The following is a 25222-nucleotide window of genomic DNA, read 5'->3' as shown; positions in this document are numbered from 1 at the left end:
AACAGCTTCGTCCTCTCATTTAACTCTCCACCAGAAACACAATAACAAAAATGTGGAGCTGAAGGTGGAATGAGGGGTGAGGGGAGAGAGGGATGATGAATGAGGGGATGAGGAGTGAGGGATGGAGGGATGAAGGTCCATGGTTTACGTAAACATACAATGGTGACATTTTATTGTGGTGACTGGGCAGAAAGTTGCCTCAAACATCAAGATTTTTATTATCGATTATCGTACTATAGATAAAAATACCCTCTCATAAATTAGATTTAGGAATCAATAAAGATCCATTGGTTAAATACTTAATTAACATGTCCATTTTTATCAATCAGCATTGATGCATTGTTAGTTTTGGTGTTCTCGTTGGACTTTTTGTCTATAAATAAAATACAGCAGCTTTATCCTCATTGTTTTGACAGCTGACAGTAGAGACAGGGAGAAAGTTGGGGATGATCTGCAGCAAAGGTCTTAGGCTGGATTCCAACCCAGTACATCTCTGTGACTTACAGTACGTATCACTGAGTCTACAGTACTGTGTACTCCACTGCTGCATATATAAGAATACAGAGTGCCACGCATGTCCAGCACGAGGTGAATGCTGTCCTCTGGTGTCTATGGCAGTGGGTGGCGTGTGTCCGTGTGCCTTTGAAATCCCTCTCCATGTTCCTTGTCATTGGCATAAATCTCCCTCTGTGCTCACTGCCGCCTGTGGCCCAATCCAATCTGTGCCTCCAAATGGGAACCAGGCATAACGACACAGTGGGTTGGGGGGTTATTAAAAATTGAAACACAGCTAATTAAAGCTGGGGTGAAAGAATCAGAATCAAGGCTGGTGACCGGGCATACAGGGATGGACAGAGTCCATGTGCAAAGGAGAAACTGACCTAGAGGAACAGGAGGAGAGAGACACATTCGTCTGCCTGGGGTTGAATGTGGTCTTTTAATATGACTCTGTAGATGAGTGGTGTCAGTTTGACATCCATCCATCAGCACTGTAGAATAAGACCTGTCTTAAATAAGAGAGTATGCATGTGAAGAGGTCATGATGGGTCACTGCTACTTCCAGAAACATTCACAAGCTCTCGTTCTTACACATATCTGAGCAGGAAGGATGGGACAGATATAAGTACAACTTGGTAGACGTGTCCTCTGATCCCGGGATCAAAGAAAAGGCATTAGGATTAGACGCTTCAGTCTGCGATGTTCTTTACAGGTTGTGACATTTCATAGCACAGATTACAAGTATAGAGGACTTTCCCCCCCCGCCATCACCTCCTGATGCTAACAGGAAGTGACATGCTTGTTAAGACAATAACAGCAGTCGCCTGAAATCAGTGTTACACCAGTCAGGACAGTGAAATCACACTGAAAGGACGTGTTCGCCATCAAGGAATGCTTCTCTGGGATTATTCCTCTGTGTGTGCAGCGTTTTTGTGAAAGCAAAGCCTTTTCAAAATGCTATAACGTTACACTGTTATCAGCCATGAAGGCTGGAAATCACACGGTAGGAATGTTACATCCATTAATCTGCAGATTTTTCATCAATTAATAATTGGTTTTGTTCAAGAAACCATCCAAAACCCCCAGAGGCAACAGATCTTCACCTCCGAGAAGCGGGAACTATCTAACATTTGGCATGTTTGCACCAACAATGATCTAAACGACTGATCCATTACTGAAAGTTTGTAGATCTGCAGCTCACTTTCTTTCTGGTGCTTCACCTGACAGCAGCAGCATTTCATAACGTCTCCATTAAACAGTGGACAACGGACGATTTCCACCTCCTCTCCTACAACCCTGATGTGTAAACCCTAAATAAAGCAGAATGCAAACAAACTGTGTTTATGAAGCCTTCTTGAGCTCATGCAGTAACATTATTGTCTTCGTGCTGTTTTCAGTTGAGTTTACGTCAAAAATGATCAGCAAATCATCACATTCTGTTTTATTTATGTTTTGCAGTGTCCCAATCTTTTTAAAATCAGGGTTTGTTAGACTGTGCCCTCTGTCCAGATCTGTTAGTCCTATTTCTGATTCAGACTTCCACCATAACAAAGCAATGCCTGGGACATCTTGTTCTTAGAAACATCCCAAGCTTGTGTCTCTCCTGTTGTCCACGGACCTATAAAACTGTTCCACAGTGAAAATGCACTGATTTATTTCCTCTGATTGACACAACCCTATGCTATAGAATATACCATATATCTTCTGCTCACACAAAACTTAGCAATGCTAATGAGTGGATTCATGTAAAAGCGTCCACTGATTGTAAAATCTTCCTGTCCAACATGCTAACTTGGGGTGTTCATCTCCTTTTCAATCAAAAGGAAAATACTTGGGCGCTAACTAGCATTTGCCGCCTTTGAACAAACTTCGTGGCCTCGTTAGAGATCAGACACGGTCTCATTAAGCTTGACACTAATTTATCCAGCGCAGTCTTCCACCTACTGTACCTTTACTCTCAGCTGCAGTCTGTCACTCTCGTGCATCTCCTGTGGACTGCGCTGATGTCGCCCGCTGCTCTCACATCCCCTGACATGTGGCCTCAACACAAACGTTATCTCCTCTTGAGGTATGTGATTGATTTACCTTTTTATTATTCAGGTTTTAGTTACCTTTGTGAGCTTTAATTTCCATTAAGTGTTAAAACTTTTTGTCAAGGAATAAAAAAAGAAGCTTAACGATCATCAGCATGAGGACGTCGTACCTGCCTGAAGTCCTTGCCAAGAGGTCAGAAATGAAGAATATGTAAAGCTCAACTTAGTTTTTTGTCATTTTAATAGAAAACCAAAGAAGAACAGAGATTAAACAGTGCATGTTTGCATACAGTCCCTTTTGGCACAACGTAATCACTCACTGGAAATAAATGTGCACGAAAAAAAGAAAATACAGCAATCTTAAAAATATAGGGCCCCAAAAAACACCTCAAAAACATATAACAAGTGCACCAAATGTGATGAGATGTTGGTTGAATATATTTGCACAAATATTCTGACAGTAAGTAATACGTCTACCCCATCATTAGTGCCTTTTACTGTGATGGTTTGGACTTCATTTTAGGTCATACAACTGCCATTGTAACTAATATACATGCGTTTCACTATTATTGCCTTTGTCATTCAAAAATTGTTTTCTCTCTTTTTAGAATATCTATTTCTAGAAAATAAGTCTTGTTCGTTTTATGCTTCTATTTCCTACCTTCTTCGATCACAAACATCACAAACAGTTTGACTCTTTATGCTACAACACTCCAGTATACTTACTTACAGGGATCGTCGTCCCATTAATGTTTCACGTGGCATCGCAATCGTGACGAGGGGAGGACAAACATTTTGACCTCTAGGAAAAGGGGGGAGTCTGACACTGGCTACCTCTGTGCTGTGCTGTGCTACTCGAGGACGGAGGAGGGAGGGGGACGCACGCAGCAGTTGGGCCGTCTGACATTTTGCAGCATTGACCTGAAAATGTTCGGCTGCCTCCTTTTGTTCTTCCTGCCTTGCTGCGGCGAGTCGGCACCGGAGACTGACTTTCGGAGGGAGGTCCGGGCGATCAGTTTCCTCTCTTGCTCCTTGATTTTGCACTGCAAGTGGCTCTGAATGGCAAAACCAAGGGACTCCGGGTCCACAGAAGCACCGTAGACCTCCCAGGTCATCCCTTGTTCATCCCAGACGACATCATGGATGCTCTTTCCTTTCTCCTTCCCTGATTGGTCATCCTCTTCTTCCTGTCTCTCTGGTTCTGTCTTCTGTTTCCTGGACTTTGCCTCCTTCGTCGGGGCTTTAGCTCCAGCTTTAGTCTTTTCTTCAGGACTTCCAGCTTCATTTTTAGTGAGACCTGACTTTGATTTAGTGGTTGTTGTTGTTGTTGTTGTTGCTGGCAGGGCCTGGTTGGGCTCGGTGGTAACAGCAGCCTGAGACGGCGCAGCTTTGCTGCTGTCAGCGGATCCAGCGTTGGTAGCAACGGCTGTCACTGGGGCTGATTTGAGAGAGGGGGTTTCAGCAGTGGCTGTTTTCACTGCAGATGTCTGGACTCCTGGTTTCTTCTGGGAGGTGCCTGTCCCTCCTTGCTCTGCGTGGTTGCTGTGTTCGATGTTGATTTGATAAACTGGCTGGGTGTTGCAGAGAGCTGACCCCGGGTCTTTAGGCTTTGCTCCCAGCCTTTTGTCTTGCTGCTGGGACAAAGTATCCGAGTGGAAAAGCAAAGTGGCGTTTTGGTTGGGGCACATCTCCGCCTCAACCGTGAGTCTGTCTGACCTTGGCTCAGTCGATGCGGATAGAGTACTGATGTTCATCTGATGCAGTCCCACACCCCTGTCGACCTGGTACACTATAGCCAGGCTCTGCGCCTCCTCCCAGGGGACTGCACCACTGCTCGGCCTGCGGGTCACAGCAAAGGGCAGCAGACTTGGACTTGTGGCCACAGCCTTGCTGCACGTGTTAGCCACCGCCTGAACCTCCATATCGTGACGCTGCTTGACTGGGGTGGATGACGGCGTTAAGGTCATCGTGGAAGCCTCCCTGTACAGCTTGGAGCGCTGCTGCTGCCCTTCGAAGGCTGCTGTGTCAGTGTGGCTGTTTTCCTCAGCCACCTGCCCATATGCCGCCATGTTTTTGATAGCCTGGGGCAGAGGGGAGGGGTCCATCTGTGGAGACACTTGCTGATGTTTATCTGAGGAGACGTGTGGTGTCTTTACTGGTGGCAAATCCTTCTCTGAATGTGCTGAACTGGAAATCTTATTTGTCAACCCGGCCTCTGCATCTGTGCCCTGTGATGGAGGTGTGGTGGAGCTAAGTGGAGCTGCAGTAGTTTCCATGCTTTGTTGAGTTTTGGGTGTCTCTTGTGGACTAACAGAGCTTTGTGAGCAGCTACCTATATGATCAGGCTCTTGAGATTTCTGTGGCATACCAGCGTCCTTGTTTTTGGGAGCTGAAGCGCTCCCTTTATTATCGTGTTGTGGTTCTGATGCTGTGTGCCTTAACTCACAGGCGTTGTTAAGATTTCTGTTATTTGGAGAAACGTGTTTATTACTGTCTTCTCGTGCTGTGGCTTTGGCTGAGGATGTCAGCTGTGCACTCTGCTGCTCCGCTGCACTTGGCCCTTTTATTCTGAAGTCATTGGTCTGCATGTCGACCTTTGAGGCTGAAAGAGCTGGCGACACATCGGCCTTACAGATTTCCTTTTCATCAGTCAGGCTTAGCATTTTCATATTAGCGTTAGAATCCCTCTGGTCGGCTCCCGCCTCGCTCACAGCTTGGCCTGTTAGAGACAGGTCTGGCATCTGTTGGCCTACACCTGTGACAAGCTCTGATTTTGTCTGGTTTCCATTCGTTGGTTTGTCTGACACAGCGCTGCTAACCGGTTCACCTGCCTTGGACGCTGTTTTTTGGGTATGTGGGATGGTGTTAGCGGGAGAAGCAGTCAGAGGTAAGTTATCCTGTTTGTGGTCGGGAGAAGTGAGGGTGGGGTTTGGACAGACCTGAGAGAGTTTGAGGTTGGGCTCTTTAGCCCAGTTGGCATTAGGCTCCTTATTGCCCAGCGTGTCCACCACAGCCAGCTGAGGCACCATCTGGACTGTCACTGTCCTTTTTGGGTTAGTTCCCATGCCGGATTCACTGTTTCAGTCTTTAAATATTGTCGTAATCCAAAGATGGAAACAGATACCCCAGTGTCACTTTGTGTGATTTCCTACAGGAGGAAAATAAAAATCGACTTAGTTTGTTTTTAATGACTGAGCTTCACTTTTCATTAACTTAAACAGTCAGGCCAGACTCACACAGAGGTCCGTGCCTGGACGAGCGTCATGCAAAGGTTTCTTTGAACAGACATTAACATGCATTTAAATAATCAGTGTTAGAATAAATGCAAAGCACCAGAACAATCAAAGACAAACTCTGGTCCCTCTGAAGACTGTATGTCTTTTTGTTTTCTTTGTGATTAATTGTTGATTTAGCCCTGGAGTGTTTTTCCTGTCTTTTCTGTCTCTGTGAAACTTTCTTGTGACTATAGAAATAAATGACCTTACACTTAAATCATTGAAATCATTCTGGAGTCTTTTCATTCAGGTGTTTATAAACTGCCATTAAAGAAGTTAAATCTATCTTGAATTCAAATTGCTTGATCCAATTGCACAAATAACAAAAGACTAAATAAATAATAATAATAAAAAAGAAAGAATGACAGGGGTAATCCCCAAAGAGCTTGCAAAAATGCTGTGTCAGACTAAAGCAAAGCAAAGTTTACAAACCTGGAAGTTTAGTCAGCAAAGTACTGAAATAAGACTTTGACATATGTAGGCTGAAAGTGCTTACAGATAAAGCAGATTAAAAAATGGGGATGTTCCACATTCAGTGGAGTTTCATTGGGCTCAACGGTCTCGTCTGTTTCCAAAATTCCCTAATTTATGTGTCTGCTTGGCAGTGTCACTAAAATCTCATTTGAAGTTCATGTTCATGTTCAGTGCTACAGTTTAAGGAGATGTGTGAGGTAACTGGTCAAGCCCTCTTCTGTTCCCCTCTGATCTTGTTGTTATATGAGTTGAATTCAATGCTTATTGCTGTAATCTCTTAGAAATGGCACAGCATTGTTAATGTAAGGCTACATTTCAAAGATTACTCAGCAAATGGCCTCATATACTCAAAGTGTTGCTTGAAAACAATCACAATTTCTCATTTTAACTACCTTTAACTTTAATTTCAACTCCTTTTTTCTGTCACAACACTTTTAAGGAAATATAAACAGGAAAGGTTTGAAAGCCACAAAGGTGTGTGTGTGTGTGTGTGTGTGTGTGTGTGTGTGTGTGTGTGTGTGTGTGTGTGTTGAGACCCTCTTCTGTCTCTTAATCAGCTCTGTATAAATTCTAGTCACTGACCCACAGTTTCACAGGTCTGCTCATCCCAGGCCTGATGGATGACTCCATCTCAGTCTGTCTCCTAAAAGTGTAAAAGCATCTGGGCCAGCTGTGCATTTAATGTGTCCTTTGGAGTCAGACAATAAATTTCATTGTGATCAAGACTTCAGTCATACAGATCAGCCTATAGGCTCCATCCATAGAGGAAGAGCCAGCAATTGATAATTCAGTGGTCCACAGAGAGCAAGTGGTCCATTTCCATTTCGGTGACATTACTGATGATAATCCATTCTGCATAATGTGCACTTCATCTGTTAGAACCAGCCTTGTCTTTCCAGTCATTCTCCTTCCTCACAACGACGAGCATCATCACAAGTCTCCACAGTGCTCCTCTTTGGCAGCGAAAACAACAAGCATAACAGATTTGAGACTAACCAGGTCATGTTTATGTTTGGATTATTCAAGAATACAGAATAATCATTCCTGCCCCTCTTATTCAAACCACAATCATCTTCCTCCTAATGCACTTGGTGACCTGAACGAAGCGTTTTTAAGTGTGACTTAAATGAAACAGGGTGGGAGGCTTCTGTTTTGGGTCGTGGACAGGTGTAGCCCATTCGTGTGTGTGCTCTCCACTATACATCTGCGTGTCTGTTGTCAAAGTGCAAATATTTATGGAAAGCACATCCTGCCTGTAATTAGACATTCAACATCATTAAAACGCCCTGGTGTGTGGGATCATTGTGTGTTTTAGTCTGCAGCAGTTTGGAACTAGCAGTAAGAATGCATGCAGAATGTGCATTCATGCACAACCGCAAACATTACATACATTAAAGTGACGCACACAAGCGATTAACATCTAACATCTGTCTTGTACTGTAGCCTACATTTGCAGTCCTGTCCCACCCCAGCATCTCAGAGGCGACTGATATTTGCTGATTTGATTTGACCTTGCGGACAAATTTAACATCTGACACGGAGGAGAGCAGTCTAACGAAAACGTGAGGATGTCTTACCTTGAGAGGCGCTTTGTGTCCCGGACCTTAGGGTGCCGTTTGCGCGTCTGTCAGTGAAATGAGGCTAAACCCTTGAAATGAATATGGAAAATCAACCCTGTGTCGGTGACACCAAGCCACGCCTTCCACCAGAATATGGGTCTTAGAGGTATCGATCCTCCACAGCAAAGCGCAAAATTCAAGCACCCTGACTGACTGACCGTGCGCAATGAGTCACCGCGGTCCGACCGATGGATGCTGCCTCTGGGCTCTTTACCAGCGTCGCCTTGTGCCAAGAAAAAGTGCACCCTTCACAAAATGGACCTGTCATGGTGTGTGCTATCCCACACTGAGCTGGGACCAGCGCAGGCAACGTGGTGCAGCAGAGTAAAGCAGATGAATGGATGAATGGGGGAGAGGATGAGCTGTATCAGCCGCAGGCGTCCACAGGAGCGTCACTTGCAAACTGATTACTTATAGATGCGGGCAGCATTACGGTTTGTCTACGAAGCCAGCCCATAATATTCCAACAGGAGATCATTTATGTTGCTGCGCCTTTTTTTTTTTTTTTTTTTGCATCATTCAGACATGGATTTATGAGAAGACCTGTGTGTTGTTTACAGGATGTCTGAAGGGCTGCGTGGAGGAATATCAGGTTGTGTTTCTGAGTAAAATCAGCTCACGTTACAAACCGCATTTGGAAAATGAAGAAGTTTTTTTTAAGAGGTCTGCTGAATACATCACCTGTCTAATGAGGACATTTAGAGCAGGTGAGACTCCATCGTCAAGTCTGCTGCTCTCTCAAACATGCGCTTATTTCAGTGTAGCTGCACTCTCCTGCCATATAGATCCATTCAGACGAAACTCACTAAATGATGGAATGAATTCTCCCTTTTGGACGACAGAAGAGCTGCTGTAAAACGGTGTGTTGTGAACAATGATTGCCCAAATCACGCTGTGTTTTAAAGCAGATACATGTCACTGATTCCATGCAGGAAAGATGTAAAATTTAACCAAATATTTGCAGTTTTGCAGTGGACTTGTAATATGCATCTTCTGCTTCTCCACAGCAGAGAAAGAAGCTTTTTCCTCTTGTCTACTCACTTACTGTTGAGGGCCTGTCCTGACTGGTGGCCCCAAAACTGGAGGTCACAGGATCCATCTGAGGGGTCACAGGATGATTAAGAGGACATGAACGGGATGCAGTGGCCAAGGAAACACAAACTCAAGGAAGGCTGTGATATCGAGCGTGGCATTCCAAGCACACACTGTATTATTATATCATGAAAGACAATTAGAGGGATGTCTCATTGATTTCAAGCCGTCACTCTCGAGCGTACTATGCACTTCAGAAAACCCCCACCAGCACTGGATCTCTCTGTGTCCCTGCTAGTCCTCTTGTGTTTTGGTCGAGACTTTCCTGATAAGAGAAACAGCATTGGGAGTTTGTTTTCTTCTAACTGCCTTGAAAACATCATCAATGCCATTATTTGTTGGCAGCTTTAGTCACTAGTTGCTTTACAGATTAAAATTTTTACACACAAAAGTACACCTGAAGCGATTAGTCAATTAATCACATCTGATTGACAGAACCTTAATTGATAACTAGTTTGATGTGCATTTGATTCATTTTCACGGTTCCAGTTTCTCAAGTGTGAGAATTTGCTGCTTTTCATTTTTGTTAATTTCATTTTTAGTATTTAGTTTTAGTGTTAGCATTAGTAGCCGCTTCCTAGCTCAGCCTTGTCTAATCTTTCAGACTATTGTTATAACCTAAGTGGTTACTTTGGGGATTCAGTTTTCAAACACAGCCTGGGTCTGAGACAGGAACTCCTTCTAGAATACAGTAATTGTACGGGATAGACCTCCAGCCTCTAAAAGCCCAGAGGGACTGATTAGGTGAGAAGGTAGACTGTGACTTAATTACAGTGGAGTGCACCATTGGTGAGCAACTCAGGATAGACTGCATGTGTTGTTGATATGCCCGCCATCTGCTTCAGGGTTAGGGCTTGTGTGCACTCAGTGTAGAAGAGATGACACAGTTGGTGAGAATAAGTATAATTTAATGATAATAATGTGTCGTCAGTTGCCAGCTTTTTAAACAGTGGCTAGAGATTATGACACAGAAGGTGCAAAACTCATTGGTATCTATGGAATAATTGACACAAAATATCAGTGATATAGCATGACTGGTATATTTTAGAAATAGACTTTAATATCAATTTAATCTGGCGCACACAGTCATATTGTGGGTCTGGCATCATCTTGTGGTTAAATTGGGAAAGGCAAATACTTGACTAGGTAGAAACCAACCTTATCTGCAGAATGCAACAATATTCACCCAACGTCTTGAGGACTTTGAGTCATGATGCTTCAGTGGGTAAATACCTCACGAATTATGACGAATTATGTAGCTGGTTCATACAGCGCTCACCATTTTTGAACGATAAGTCATCTGTATTCCTCTGCAGCTGTGAAGCAGTCTGTGCACTGCAGGCCGGTGCAGACAGTGAGAATGGACAGTAGGTGGCGCTGCAGCAGCGTTGAAAGCGTCATTGACAGGCTGGCGTGTGCTATGTTCAAAGACGTCACACAATTCAGCCTTAACTACAACTTCAAAAACCGTTTCTCACAGCGTGTCCGCCATTTTTGGGACAAATTGCAACCCGTTCGCTTTATAAAAAAAATCTTTACAAGAATCTGCATGTAATTCTAAAATAAAAGTGTTCATGCCTTTCAAAAATCTTTACTTTCCATGATTCGTGTTAATTGCATTATATGGGGACTACTACGTGTCTGGTCAGACCTTGAACGCACCAGAGCCAGACTGTTGTCAAGAGAAGCGTTGCTAACCTTAACACACGGCTGTTAGCTTGCAAGGGAGTATAAGTTTGGATATATTTTTGCGTGGCGACGTTGTCTCCTCGACAGTAGGGTAAGATTAATTTCGCCTTCTTGCTCGTTGTGAATACCATCAAATACAACAGGGTTTTCGATGCAAACTAATCTCGGTTAAAATTCGTCAGCTAACTTAGCTAACAGTTGGGCGAATACAATGACAACCTGTTGTCTGAGACGGTTAGCTGTCATCTCTGACTTCTGAAGCTAGTTAGTTTAGTTAATTAAAATTAGAGGTAACTAGCTAGCTGTTTGCTAACAGTAATGTTCAGTGGTCATGTCGCTTTATAAAGCGCCACTTAACTCGCCAAACGTTTGTAGCTGCACACAAACCGAATGGGCACATTAGTGTGTAGTTAGCATTAGCGTCGATGCTAGCTAACGTGTTACAGTGACAGTGCTATTGTTTTGGCTGTTCGCTAGTCGTCTTCCGTTAGCTGTCCTTCTCTCATTAACCCGATCCCGTCTTATTCCATGTTATGTATTTGTATTTTCATGGTGACGCACTATCAGCTGATCTCCTCATACTGAATAATAAATTAGTCTGGTTTTAAACGCTGAATATCGTCTCAACTGCTCCGAACAGTGGCCATTGTCATGATGACAATCATGTCACACCTGTTCGTGATAATGACACTGTGGTGAGTGTTGTGAGGCAGTAGTAGAAAGTACGTAAGTACATTTACTCAAGCAGTGTTCTTAAATCCAGTTTAGTGGCAGATGTGAGTTTCTTGAGTATTTATACTTTATGTGACATTACACTTCTATTCCACTACAGTTACTTTACATATTTTTATACAAAGCTTATGATCAGCCGGTTGTAGGTCAAAATGCTCAACTGTATAAAAAGTACATAAAATTTTCAGCTGCAGCATTTGGTCAATTAACCGATTAGTTGAGCCACAACTCTTCTGCTAGAGTGATCAATCGTTTGGGTCATTTTCCATTCAAACATTTGATGGTTCCAGTTTCTCCTTGGCCTGTTTTGCTTTGTAGTAAACTGGATGTCCAGTTAAACAGTAAATCCCTGCTATCATGTTTATGCACTGATAATATAAAATGTACCAATGAATGCCTCAACTTTCTATATATTAAGTATGCTTTGTTAATAATTGTAATGGCAATACTATGTTTGAATATATTCATGCCAGTAAAGCCTAATTGAATTTTGAGATTAGAATATATTGATTAAATATGATGGCAGGACTTTAACTTGAAGATTTTTTTATATAGTTAAGAATAAAAAAAACTTTATTTTACTTACTTTTATTCCTTTATTTGACTTATTTTTTACTTGTCACCAATGTCAGAAGGTATTAATATTTTCTTGCATCAGTGTTCAGTAGTATTGAACTCTTCACTGGCTTTGATCACATGTTAACTTGACCTTTATACAGCTCAGGTAGTTAACTGATCCACAGCTTGCACGGACATTTTTTGCACCCTAGAATAAAATCAAATGATTCCTTATGCAGCGCCATCCGTCAGTGATGGTGGGCTGAGTCAAGCACCCTTTTCAGGCATTCGCTCTGAAAGCGGCTTATCAGACAAATGTTTAAAATGTGTATTAGATTGCATATTAAACGGTGTCTTTTCTCTGTCCATGCTGTAGGAGATGCTGGGGTATATCTGGCAGTATGTGTACACATCGTTCCTGAGATACTGGCTGAAGTGGCTCATCAGACAGGCCACTGGGACGTGTGAGCTGCAGAGAATCTGCTCCAGATACAAGCCTGGAGCTGCAAGGACAACAAAAGCAGGTGAATTAAACCATCCCAAATCTGGTCTACTTTTACCGTTGAGTATATTTCTGTGAAATGATTTTAACCTGCCTCTTGTGTCCTATTGTAGAATATTCTCTCCAGTCATCCAAGAACAAGGTAAGGAAGTGTTTCCGTTGTTGACTGTGGTTTTTTCACCTGGTTTTGGTTTATAGGGACAGTTTTGTTGCTGATACTCAGGACTGTTCTTGGGCTGTTTCCAGGCTCGGCTGCTGTAGTTGTGGTTTAAGAATAGCTTTCCATATGACAGCTTCTGTTAATTTATGTTCAAGCGCAAAAAAGGCAAACACATGACCACTTGATGAACAACAAACAGCAAAATGATCTATAACCATGACCTGTTAATGACGTTCGTTCTGTCATTTGTCAGCAGAATCGACTTCTGAACCTTGAGCATTTGTTTACATGCATTTGTTTTAATGTCAGTGCAAATTAATGATCTTTTATGTGTTTGTATATTTATTTTGGCTGTTGAAATGACAACTTTAGTAGCATAATTAAACAATTTGATTAGTTAATTTAGAAATAATTAATAGTTGCAGATGTACAAAAATGTTTTATCCTCACAAAATATAAGAACAACACAAGAACACACAGAGGCAAGAAATATTCTAATGGTCACACAGTGAAACATAACCATAAATCTTAAAAACACAACACAGTCACATCATGCATTTTATACTCGCAGGTCACTTAGTCAAAGTTCTTAAAGGCACACTGGATGCTGTTTTTCTGTTTCCAGTGAAACCGTTTCAGTGTCTTTTGTCTCCATAGAGACCCTTAACGTCGCTAACAGGGTCATTGCGAGCAACCGTTTGGCGTTTGGAGGAACAGAACGTGTCTGGAGCCCAAGGGCTTAACTTTGGGTTAAACATTGGAGGGGGTTTGAATTTCTATTTTACACGAGGCGAAGAGACACACCTGAACAACATGATATGTGTCCTAAGCAGTGCAGAGGAACACCATCCAATCATAAGCTCTGATAAAAGAACCTTTCTAATGCACACAGTTTGGATTCCAGCTTTATCCTCCACTGAATTTATGTCCAGCCTTCTACTGTATGCCACAGTGTTTTATCCCTTCATCTTCATTATACTTCTGTGGTGTTTTTTCAGCACTGATAGCTATCAAGGCCTTAAGCTGCCTCAAAGCTTTACAGGTGAATCAGCTCATCTCAGACAAACAAAGCAAAATGACCACAAAACCCAAAACTAAAGTCCTTAAACAGGTTTCCACTAAGATATAGAATTGACTTTGAAACACTGCAGCATGAAAACATTGATGTGTACGCAGCACACACACGTTAGCATTTTTTACAGCGTACAGAAACACCAAAAACCAAGACGTTCTCCTATGAACTAAGTCCTGACCTTTTCAAACCATCCTCCCCTGCTAGCTAACTTACCTCATATTATCCATATGCTAGCAAACTACCAAATAGCTAACATCAGCTAACAGTTCAAGGGCTAACAAAAATCATTGAGTTATTTGACTGATGAGTGTTAGTGTTAGTCAGGCCGTTACAGCAGCACACGTCCTTTAGGACAGAGCTCTTCCTTCTGTGTGTGTTTTTTGTTGTTTATTGAATTACATAAAATAATCGACAATCTATTAATGTTTTATTAAAATAAGTACTTTCAAAAGGTTATCGGGGGGTTGTTTGGCTGGTTTTGATTATTGGGGGTGTTACAACCCCTCCGAAAATTCGGCCTATGCAGGAGCCAGACTCGAGATGCCAGCGTTGGCTTCATGTGAAGTGTAAAGTAAACATCTGTGCTGACCTCCTTCATTATCTGTGAGGCTGGTGTGTGTGTGTGAACTCCAATAAAGACCGATCCTGTGAGCTTAATCAGCCCTTATCTTTCAACACACTTGCCAAGCAGAGATGAACTGACTGTCATTTGTGATTGAAGCTAGTTAAGCATTTTCTGATCAACAGTCCATTCAGTGAAGAAACAGAAGTGCATGGTCATCTTTTCCATTGTGCCTGAGGCTGATTTCTGAAGGTGTTTTATCTCTGCAGTAGATTACTTAGGAGCCACTATGCCCATTTTCTGTGGTTGCTCGCTGCGTGATTACTTTTCTGTGACCACCTCCTCCTCTCCTGTGCTTTCTTGCTCTGTAGGTTTTAAGAGGAGCTTTGAAAGTCAGAAAGGATAAACTGGAACACTGTGTGGATGAAATCATGAAAGTGAAGAATGTCAAACCTCAGAAAGATCCACTGTAAGGTCACTTATTATCTGTTCTTTTGAGGGTGCTTCACACCAGCAACCCCTCCATTTCCAAGTCACATTTAGTTCAGTGTAATTTTTGAATCAATTTATTTACTATTTGTTTCATCTCCTTTAGGTTCAAGGAAAGCCTCCATATCTGTCTGTTACAGATTACAGGACACAGCAGCTTGTACGAAACTGTGGAAGACTTGAGAAAAGATGTCTACAATTCAGAGAACCAAGACCACGAGGCCATGCTGCTGAAGGTGTGTTCCTGTGTCTGGATCCATACTTTAGTAAAGAAACTGCTGAATCATGTTTTAGCTATGAGGTTACTGTTCCACAGAAGAAAAACGTCCGGATCAGCCTTAGTGGATTTTTAAAACCCTCACCTGCAAACTGCAGATTCCACGTGGCACAGCTTCATCGCAGCCTCTGGAGCTGATGGCAGCCGTTCCAGACAGAGCTTGTTTCCACCAGAAAAAGTGCTGCAGCAGATTTGAGAAGCAGCTCCACTGAAAATATGCACTCAGTGTATTTTTTAATGGAAGCTGCGTCAAGCTGCACAGAGCAGATCAAGCCGGGCAGGAAGTCACACACAGGAACAGCATAAAGAATCCAGTCAGATTTCAAAATAAAACGCCCCGTGCAGACATCGACAGTCTACACAACGAATAATGCAGCCTCCTTATCCATCATGGAAGATATTACCAAATCAACAAAAACTGAGCAAGTCCACAACATGGGGCAGATAAAACGCTCTCAGTACAGACTGAAGACCATGAACTGACCTGCCCTGTTAACATAAGACTCAGTGAAAGTCGCTGAACCTTAACAAAGAGACACCAAATGTAAAAGTTTAGTGAAACCGAAGAAATTTAGCGGAGTTAGACGGCACAGTGAAAGAGCACGATGAGAGATCTGTTTATGAAGCTAAAATGTTCATCGTTTCATCTGTAACTCAGTACAGTTTTAATTAAAATGTGTAACCCCAGAATCATCTGTGCTCTCAGCTGTGGGACCTGTTGATGCCAACAGTCAAACTGGAGTCCAGGATAACCAAACAGTGGGGAGACATTGGATTCCAAGGAGATGATCCCAAGACTGACTTCAGAGGAATGGGCATGCTGGGCCTAATCAACCTTGTGTGAGTCCTCAATGAATGACAGTGAGACATTTATTAACCAAGTTATAAAGAGCTGCACACGTTATCAGTGCTGAGCGTTCAAACCATCTCCTGGCCTCTGTGCCAAAATGTGTCTATGATGGAAACAACTTTAAGGCAAAGTTTTCATTCACGTCAAAGCATGATGACATTAAGAAGTATGATTGCAAGTATTTGGTAGTGGAGATTAAACTATTGGTTTGAAATCAGTAAACTAAGAGAAGTGACAAAACATCAGGAAATGGTGCGACACAGCACAGATACAGACAGTTGACCAAACGAGTCCAACGTATTTCACAGCTGTGCGTCAGCAGGAGCCTGAAAGTGCACAGTCAGCTGGACAAACATAAAACATAAAACCAAGCAAAACTGCAGCAAAGGTCAGTGCACACATTCAGGATGTTCAGACTCTGTTAGAGGAGGAACATGCATCCAAACACACGTTCAAGTCAGCGCCTGTTGTGTGTAGATGCTTTGAAACACATCATGGCTCCCTGTTTGGAATGACAGACGTGGAAAAAGCTGCATTTTCAAACTGTGTAGGATCTGTGAGCACATATACGATGAGCCTCACAGATCCTGTGAATGATTGATCTGTGTGGACTCATGCATGTGTGTCTACGCCTCTCAGTGTTGGAACCATTGGAACCTCCAGTTCAGAGGCTACACAGCCCAGACAAACACAGCATCAGTGTGTACTACACACACACACACACATGCATTCATTTAGTCAGTCTACAAAAGAAGCATTTATAATAAAAACCATGAATGTACCATGCTGTTTTTTTTAAAGACTACTCCAACAGTTAGACGTCGAACTCTTCTAACAAAGTCAGACTCACAATGGACAGTTTTTAAAACAGGATGAACATCGACAGCTGAACCAGAGACAGTCTGAGGCTCTGTGTCTTCAGGCTGTCTGTCCGTCTGTCAGGCCCCTTCTCATGAACGTGATATCAGTCTGTACAGCTCACTCAGACTCAGTGATGAACTGATTAGATTGCGAAGGTCAAAGGTCACTGTGAGCTCACAGAACAGGGATTTCACCAGAACTCAGGGATTTATGCGCTAATCGTGACAAAACTTCACACAAAGGGATGAAGTGATGATGTTTATATCGCTGTGACATCGTCATGTTCTGCAGAAACTCTTTTCTGTCCCTTACTGAACACCGTCCCTCAGGAACTGAAGGCAGACTGTGACCATATTTCACCTCCGCTCAGATGCTGAATTAATGACTCTGATCTTCAGTCTGTGCTGATTGTTTGATCCTCTGAGCTGTCGGCTTGAACGTGTGTGTGAAGCGTCACGTTTTACAGTTTGCAGCTTCTCTGCAGCAGCATTCACCGTCTGCCACGAGCTGATTGGTTGAGCTGATACTGATCTTCAGGTGATTGTCGTTGTTCCGTGTGATGAAGCTCAGTATAGAGAGAACATTTCACTAAAAAATACACTTAATACCTTTTATTAACTTCCATTACAATCTTCACCACTGTATGATCAGAGTCTGGACCGACATGGATGTAAGCTGTAACTTGATTGGCCGACGGAGGTTTACACCTGCAAGGTTGTAGTTGTAGTTTATTCTATACATTTGTCTTTTGTCACAATGCAGCTCAACCGCTGGCAGTTCAGTCAGAGACCCCCACGTTCTCTTGGTGGGTTCCACAGTAATCTCTCCACCTTTTGACAGCCATCGTTTTCACCCTCGGAGGCAGACATTTGCCATGGAGGTCACGTTTTTGTGAGGTTATGAGAGCGTGAATGCATGAATGCGCTGATGGTAGACACGTGCATGTACGTGGTCGCAGCAGTCGAGAATTCAGGCTTGTTTCTCTTTCAGATTTGTAGTCTTCAGCCCCAAACGACTCAGGTGGACGCCGCTTTAGGAGGCAGTTTATCACTGTGGAGTCACAAAATGCTTCATACAGCTGTCAGATACTCCAGCTGTTCTCCTCAAGACCTGTAAGCAGACTTTGAGGTGTGAAAATGTTAAATGGTTTCTGGTGAACATGATCTCAGCTTTAGACTAAATCAGCAAGTGGAAGCACAGGAAATGACTTAAACACAGGAAATAATAATTGTATGAAATGGTTTTGCTCTCTTACAGTTTTTTCAGTGAAAACTACACAGAGGAGGCTCGTCAGGTGTTGTCTCACGCAAACCATCCTAAACTAGGGTAAGAGTCATCAAACATGTGCTGTATTCGTGTTTTCTGTCAGTGTTGTGACTAAAGTTTGATCTTCCCAAAATCACTGCATCACTGTGTTTTTAACCAGACCTGCCGACCAGAGTCAGGTCCTTTTTCCACAGTTCACAGGGTTCTCCGTGTCTTCCATGTGTCCTGCCCCTCACGCCGATTTCATATTTCTCATGTTTCAGGTATTCATATGCAATAGTTGGGATCAATTTGACAGAGATGGCCTACAGCCTCCTGAAGAGTGGTGCTTTGAAACCCCATTTCTACAACACAGTACAGGGCACACCTGAACTCCAGCACTTCCATCAGCTGTACTGTGAGTGAGAAATCAGTTTTCTACACCTTTTCAACACCTCCGAGACTTTTTTTTCTGCTCGAAAAATACAACATTGTCTATTAGAAGGTGAAAAGTTGTTCTCTAAATGTTTGTTTCTTCTCCTCCAGGTTATCTGGCATATGAATTCGATAAATTCTGGGTGGCAGAAGAACCAGAAAGCATCATGCAGTTCAATCAGTACAGAGAAAAATTCCATAACATCGTCAAAAGTCACCTCCAGGAGCCCGACGTGTCCCTCACGCTGACTGTCCGCTCTGAAAAAAACTAACACATTCAGAAACATTCCCTGACCTCTGGACGGCCCCGGGTTGTTTTAGTCAGAAAAGAGCGGAGCTGCTTCATTCAGACAAATAAATGCTCCTCCGTTGGTTCAGTGATCCATCGTCACGCTCTGTTCGTCTCGTCACGGTGATAATTAAGGTTTTTAAAATAGAGCACAACTCTAACCAACTGCTGTACCTCACAAAGACCACTCCGGTGTTTAATTAAGACTCTTAAAGAGGAAGTGAGGGCTGCAGTGACAACAGGTCTGTTGAAAAACACCAAATAACCACCATATATGTGACCCTTTTGTTTGTATTTATGTAAACAAGACGCATGTGTTCTCACAGTTGTCCTGCTCAGGAATTTGACTTGTATGTCCAGAGACTAAAGAAAAACTGGTGCAGGCTTGAGCGTGTCCCCGTCGAGGTCGTCTGTATTCTGTGATATAGGTGATGTGGAACTCAAAGTGGTCGTTTGCCTCCGTTTTCATAAATTTGTACGTCTGAAGACTGATCCTGCATTTTTATTGCTTTGTTACTTTTGAGGAAGGTATGTAATGTTTAACACATCTTACTCAAAGTTAATAAATACACATTTTGATGTTTTCACCTGCGCTCTGTGTGGAGGAAGCGGCACTGCAAGTTAATGAGCAAGCACGGGGTCTGTAAAACAAGTGGAATATATTTCGGGTTCACACAAACCTGTTTTACATGTTACTGGCACCAGTGTTCCTGCTCATGTGAAGGTGCACTGGTGTTAAAGTGCAGACTTTCCCAGCAGAGGCTGCAACGACTTCACGTTCGCACCATTCGATCCCATTCAATTTGGAATGGGTTCATTATGAAAAATTATAAATACAAAGAAAAACTGCAGTACTTGTACACATCAGTTCAACATCAAGTCCAAATAAAAGCTAGATTGTCCGAAACTCCTTTTTCAACAAAGGATTTCCTTCTTTGTCGCCAGAAGACAAAGAGAATAAAACTAAAATGTGATCTGATAATCGTCGGGTTTCTTCGGCGGTGGTTCAGGTTCTTCAGTCAAGCTCAGTTTGTGGCATCGATCCTCTTCTTGGTGACCATCATGGCTCTCTTGATTTGTTCAAATGAGACAAACATCACAACGTTCCACGATCCCAGCCTCAGAAACGAGGGCACGAATCTGCAGGAAACGAGAGGTTTGTGGTGAAGCTGAACGGGTCCACAAACGCAGCACTGCTAGAAGGCTTTTATCACATGACCTCAATGCAAACGACCCCTGGACAGAGGGTGCACAGAGGGAGGGCTCACCCTTTGTAGAAGGCCGTCGGCCCCTCTTTAGTCAACATGGTCCAGGCGCAGTTGATGGCGCTCTTGTACTGGCCTGGCGGTGAGTTCATGTATCTCGTTTTCACCACATCCACCGGCGAAGCAATCACTGTGGTAACAAAGCCGGCACCGAACGCAGAGACAAAGTGGCAAGGCAGATTGTCTGGAGACACAAAGCAAGCACAGAGTGAACGACAGTCAGCAGAGGGCCTTTGTTCCGAGCTGAGCGGCGTGGAAACGTCAGCACATTGTGCAACCCTGAGAACGGCTCATCATTCAGATTAACTTCTGTATTTACGGCACTGTGCAGGGAAAATACGTTCTGTACAAGCACGCACGCTGTTATCAGCTGTGCTGGAGTTAACAGGGTGAGAGGGTGTGTGGACTCCTGTCCAATCGGCTCTCTCCGCTCTCCCACTCACCTGACATCAGGTTGTGTCTGAGGATGGCCTCCTTGATCAGATCATATGTAACCAGCTCTGTGCAGTTGACCAGCGCATTTCGTGTGATGTTGGGCAGAGTCCCTGCAGACGCCAGAAAAGAACAATAACGTCTGTGTTTTCTTACTCTTTATGAATGATCCTGAATCATTTCTGGGGCTTCCTAAACGGCACCTTTCCAGAGTCCACGAATGCCCTCATTCTGGAAGATGTGCTTATAGGCCTGCATGGTGCCACTGTAGCGCCGGGCCACTCCGTCCAGGTTCGTCTGGGCTTGGAATCGAACCTTGACCACATCTGTGGGTTGTGCAAAGGACACCGCCATGGCGCCTGTGGTGCAGCCGGCCAGGATACGTACCAGCACACCGGGGTCTGGAGACGGACAGACAGGAACAATGGAGGAATATAACTCAGTATATTTACTCTAGTATAGTTTCAAAGTACTTAATTAGAGTAAATGTTGTCTCCTCTGTCTGTATCTGGAGTCACAGATACTCCGTGTGTATGTGTGAATGCACATGTATTACATTACTACAGCTTCCTGCACTACACTTACACTCTTTATTACACCTGATATTTACTTAATATACATTTGGTGCACTTTATTTACTTAGTGATGTCATTGTATCTCAATGCTGCTGTTACTCTTCATGCACTGTACTCAGAGCAGCAGCTGCACACCTGTCATCCCAGTGTAAGGGACCCCCCCACCACTGAATCAAAGCTCTGACAATAAAGGATGTGATATGTCGTACACCTTATAAAGCCCTCTGAGAGAAATTTGTGATTTTGGGCTCTATGAATGAAACTGGCTGGAGCGGATATTCATCTGTCATGTGAGGGTTGTGGTTTGTGACAGTTTCTGTGCCCCAAAAGCAGCCACTTACTGTCTTTGCCACCAGTGTAGAAATTTTTTACATTGTCGTAGAGGCCGATTCTGATGGAGGCAAAGCACAGCTGTCTCTGCAGACCCGCCACCAGCCCGTTGTACAGAGACCTGGGCCCCTCCGTTCGGACCATGGTGCTGATGGTCCCAAACACGCCTCTGTAGCGGATGCCTCCCACTGCCTTCGCCTCTCCCTGAATCTGGGGTCACGGATTGTACACAAAGCTAAAACCAGCTTTACAGAACAAGAGCAGGAAACCTTTAGACTGAACGGAGCGGCGTGAAGCAACACAAGTGTGCATGGGTGCAACTGATCGGTGGGTGATGAAGTCAGGCTGCTCAATCAATAGCTTCCAACATCACACTGTGTTCCAAAGCGTCCAAAAGCAGAGTAGCTGAAGATCATTATCACAATATATCAGATGCACTGCAGCGACTGTGAAGAAAACGTGGAAACTGGAGATGAATGAAGGTTAGTCTGAACAGGTACCTGCAGTCTGACTTTGGCTGTGTCCAGAGGAAATGTGACAATGTCAGCTATACAGGCTGCTGCCCCGGCACTCGCCATCTTCACCCCCAGTGGAGGGGGAACGTCTGAGGGTTTAAGTCCCACCATGGTTCCTAATACTGGGGGTTCAAGGTCTGCACAAGCACACAGAGACACAGACACAATGAGATCACATGAGCAGGATTCACCTGCAGAAACCCACCAAGTGGACATTAACCTCAGATAATTATCATCCTGTTCTAAACCGAAAGGTCTGTGCATCATGTCGCCGGTGGATTGATGATGTTAAACATACTTACATGTGTGTCTAAAACTTGTAGGCTCCTTTTGATCCTCAGTTGTTTGCTGCCGGGCAGGATTTGATTGGCCAGATTATAATCCATGAAGGGCCCGACTCCACAGAAAGGAAAGATGCATCTTTAGCTTTGTATTTATATACCGTCTGACGGGCTTTTTTATGACATCCACAGAGAGGCGTTACTGTGTACTCCTGAACGGCTCTAATCAAAGTCCACACGCTGTCAGAAAGTCAATGTTCAATTTACCCCACAGTGCAGACACATTTCAGAAAAACAACTGTTTCACTTCCCCTTTCTGTGACCGTAACTTCACTATCTTTACGCCCAAAATGTGCCAGAAAAGTGTTTTTAAGCTATCATTAATGTTACTTTCTTGCCTTCAGATATAACCACCACTGTATGCATGTTCACACTGAGGACAGGAGGTAGCCAGCAGATTTTCGGTGTGTGCTGAGCCTCACGGACTGACTTCACATTAAATCATTATCGACTTCATTCCACCTTCACATTAAGTGTCTGCTCTTGACGACAATCACAATAAAACACTGTCAGTGGAGGCTTGTCTTTGCTCTCAGCCAATGAACAGGACGGGTGTGTGAACAACAGAGAAAGTGTTTGGAGCTGATTGGCTGCAGCCGAACCTCACGGTCGCTTCACTCTTGCAGCGGCATGATTGTATCACACAGTATTTGCTCATTTGTTAGTTAGAAGACTTCTTATATCCTCTTGTGCATTTATGATTTCTATCATAACAGAAACTTCTCCTCACATTTTGGTGAAAGAGGGCACAAAAAAAGCGCTGGGTGGGAGAGCAGTGACGTTAAGTAGTGACTGAAGTTCAGTATGCAGCAGATAAGAGCTTTGCATCACACTGTGTTTGGCCTCTCAGCAGTTTGGCAGCAGTAACTTTGCCTCTTTCATAACACCTCGCCCTGAATCCGACCTGTGCAGCTCCTCTAACAGCACGAGAAAAGCACATTTTGGGAAGAAGGAACATGGAAGAAAATGTGACTTTCACGGGCACAGCACACGGTTTATTATGTGCTCCTGTCAAAAACTGATGCAAAAAAGCACATTTTCAAAGGTTATAATGAGGTTTTGGAGAGACTGCTTGAAGAGGTGTTGATTCAACTTTATGGTCATTTTTAGGGCTCTATTGTTCATTATCTGTTCGGTTGTATTGTGTCACAGCGAGAGGTGTTTCTATTATTTTGCCCACCCCACAGGACTGCTGGATTAGACTGCATCATGTCTATTAAGGCACAAACTGGACTTGAACAAAAGGCGTTCAAGCTTCTTATTCTCCCATTAATATTGTTAGATATGAAGCAAACTCTGAAGAGACCTGTGGGTTGAATAATTCCTGGAAAGCAAAGCTTGAGACGACCCAGCCGACCACTGAGGAGATATGAGCAATATTTCATCTATCCTGGCCTAACAAACATCATTTCTGATAGATTAATCATTCATAGCTCGGAGAGGGGAAGCCTCTTTACAATCCGCAGAAAGCCTGTTTTAAGTGAGCTCACTGCGCTGTGATTGGTTCACCTGAGCCACAACCCCAGAGTGTTTGTAGAGAGACAGAGAGGGACCTGCAACCCCCTGAGGTTTAAAGCAGTCGCCTTCAAGGCGCATGTTAGACTCAAAACACCGTCACTAAAGTGCAACGTTTCGAGGCCTAATTGGCTGTTTGTCAAGTGCAGAGCAAAGAAAGGAAAAGGGAAAACATCCTCTACCAACGAGTAAAACGTGACCTGATTTCCAAACAGCGTAAAGTGAAAGATGAGGCATTTCTGTAAAACTCCAGGCGTGGTCACTTTGGTATTTCCATCCTTTAAAATAACAAAAATGGAAAAGAGCCTGGAGCAAAGGTTTGGGCGGCCTGCGTGGTCACTGCTTAATAACACCCTTAATAACACATTTTGACCAAAGGTGCCCAAACCTTTGTATGACCCCCCTCATTCACAGTCACTGAACACACATGTCACACTTACCTCTGCGTTGACTGAACTGCTGCTTTCTGGTGAGGCGTCTGATGTTGGATTGTAGTAGCGATGATGATGATGATGATGATGATAATTATGACAATGCTTTTCCAGGTGTGGGTGTTGTAGGTTTTCAGGCATATCAGGTAGTTCCGCATTAAACAGCAAATATGTTCAATTCCTTTTGTTGACTCTTCGTGGCTCATTACACACCTGAGGGAGTTTTCACACTCAGCAGGATACTCAAGATATTCAGCCTTTGTTCTCGCACAGTAGGAACATGCAGCTTTTCCTCTTTCCAGCTGCCGCAGGTTCAACTTCACATGATTTCACATTTCACACCATGAAGGCCAAATCAACACGTGCGATCAGAGAGTCTTCACGTCAGGTTTTCCTTCATCTCTGTGAATTATTCCACACAAACTGACTCCTTCACTGACTCTCCTACAGACTGAGGTTTTAGCCTCTTTAGCTATTAGCTTCCTCACCACTAAACTTGCCTCCACAACAGTGTCTCTGTCAGAATGCGGACCGTCAGAGCTGCTTGTTGGGCTCCTGGACTCCGCTGAAGAGCTCGCTTGTCCTCGCTGCTCATCCAGTTTAGCATGTTCGTAGCTATACTGACGCTTGAGATTCGTCTTTTTCATCGCGGCGTCCAAACAAACTAACTTAAACACAACAAAACAAACAAACAAACGTAGACTGGCTTGTCTTTTACTTACACTAGGCGACGTTCCACTTCTACCTCAGTTTTATTGACAGGTGCCATGTTGTATGACGTATTATCAACCGCGAGCTGCTTTCAGGGACCGCTCGGAAAAAACTTACATTTTGGCTTTTTTTTTTACAGCGAAAAAAGCAATCTTTATTTTATTACATTCATTCATTCATTCATTCATTCATTCATAATTTAATTTAATTTAATTTAATTTAATTTAATTTAATTTAATTTAATTTAATTTAAGTTTAGTTTAGTTTAGTTTAGTTTAGTTTAGTTTAGTTTATGAATCGCCTGTGGGGGCATATACGACCCGGAGGCCGACGGACCGTCACTGGCTATGAGTGGGTAAAAAGAAAGCTCAGTTCCAACTCCCATCACAAAT

The 25222-nt window shown here is 43.4% G+C and overlaps 3 protein-coding genes across 6 annotated transcripts; 1 reads left to right on the top strand and 2 right to left on the bottom strand.

Moving 5' to 3' along the window:
- Nucleotides 1–2754: 2754 nt before the first annotated feature.
- gprin3b (GPRIN family member 3b) lies at nucleotides 2755–8304 on the bottom strand. Its single transcript, XM_076728210.1, has 2 exons — nucleotides 7858–8304; nucleotides 2755–5679 (listed from the first exon to the last, which is right to left on the bottom strand). The coding sequence occupies exon 2, from the start codon at nucleotides 5594–5596 to the stop codon at nucleotides 3383–3385; it is 2214 nt and encodes a 737-aa protein (XP_076584325.1). The 5' UTR covers nucleotides 5597–5679; nucleotides 7858–8304; the 3' UTR covers nucleotides 2755–3382.
- On the top strand, nucleotides 8151–19300 carry elmod2 (ELMO/CED-12 domain containing 2). 2 transcript variants are annotated; one of them, XM_076728212.1, is made up of 10 exons: nucleotides 8151–8606; nucleotides 8907–10771; nucleotides 12347–12494; nucleotides 12586–12614; nucleotides 14641–14738; nucleotides 14865–14994; nucleotides 15742–15875; nucleotides 18004–18072; nucleotides 18276–18409; nucleotides 18538–19300. In XM_076728212.1, exons 3-10 carry the CDS (start codon nucleotides 12350–12352, stop codon nucleotides 18696–18698), a joined length of 900 nt encoding a protein of 299 aa, XP_076584327.1. In that variant the 5' UTR covers nucleotides 8151–8606; nucleotides 8907–10771; nucleotides 12347–12349; the 3' UTR covers nucleotides 18699–19300. The 2 variants fall into 2 exon arrangements, with proteins under 2 accessions (XP_076584327.1, XP_076584326.1); XM_076728211.1 differs by having other exon boundaries at nucleotides 8151–8759.
- A 332-nt stretch (nucleotides 19301–19632) lies between these two features.
- Nucleotides 19633–21948, bottom strand: ucp1 (uncoupling protein 1). Of its 3 annotated transcripts, XM_076728215.1 has the most exons (6): nucleotides 21818–21948; nucleotides 21329–21527; nucleotides 20616–20813; nucleotides 20424–20525; nucleotides 19984–20164; nucleotides 19633–19855 (listed from the first exon to the last, which is right to left on the bottom strand). In XM_076728215.1, the coding sequence occupies exons 1-6, from the start codon at nucleotides 21941–21943 to the stop codon at nucleotides 19741–19743; spliced, it is 921 nt and encodes a 306-aa protein (XP_076584330.1). In that variant the 5' UTR covers nucleotides 21944–21948; the 3' UTR covers nucleotides 19633–19740. The 3 variants fall into 3 exon arrangements, with proteins under 3 accessions (XP_076584330.1, XP_076584328.1, XP_076584329.1); XM_076728213.1 differs by lacking the exon at nucleotides 20424–20525 and having other exon boundaries at nucleotides 21818–21943; XM_076728214.1 differs by lacking the exon at nucleotides 20616–20813 and having other exon boundaries at nucleotides 21818–21943.
- Nucleotides 21949–25222: the final 3274 nt, after the last annotated feature.

This window comes from Chaetodon auriga, chromosome 4 (genome assembly GCF_051107435.1).
Source record: "Chaetodon auriga isolate fChaAug3 chromosome 4, fChaAug3.hap1, whole genome shotgun sequence".
Taxonomy (NCBI): Eukaryota; Metazoa; Chordata; class Actinopteri; order Chaetodontiformes; family Chaetodontidae; genus Chaetodon; species Chaetodon auriga.
The sequence above is the reverse complement of the archived record's forward strand: the minus strand, read 5'-3'. Positions and strand labels throughout refer to the sequence as shown.

Coding starts and splice junctions, on each gene's coding strand:
- elmod2 (XM_076728212.1), top strand. CDS start 12,350: ATGCTGGGGTATATCTGGCAGTATGTGTACACATCGTTCCTGAGATAC. Junction 12,495..12,585: donor TGCAAGGACAACAAAAGCAG/GTGAATTAAACC, acceptor GTCCTATTGTAG/AATATTCTCTCCAGTCATCC. Junction 15,876..18,003: donor CTGGGCCTAATCAACCTTGT/GTGAGTCCTCAA, acceptor GCTCTCTTACAG/TTTTTTCAGTGAAAACTACA.
- ucp1 (XM_076728215.1), bottom strand. CDS start 21,943: ATGGTGGGACTTAAACCCTCAGACGTTCCCCCTCCACTGGGGGTGAAG. Junction 21,528..21,817: donor CAGCCAAAGTCAGACTGCAG/GTACCTGTTCAG, acceptor CCGTGACCCCAG/ATTCAGGGAGAGGCGAAGGC. Junction 20,814..21,328: donor CTACACTGGTGGCAAAGACA/GTAAGTGGCTGC, acceptor GTCCGTCTCCAG/ACCCCGGTGTGCTGGTACGT.
- gprin3b (XM_076728210.1), bottom strand. CDS start 5,596: ATGGGAACTAACCCAAAAAGGACAGTGACAGTCCAGATGGTGCCTCAG.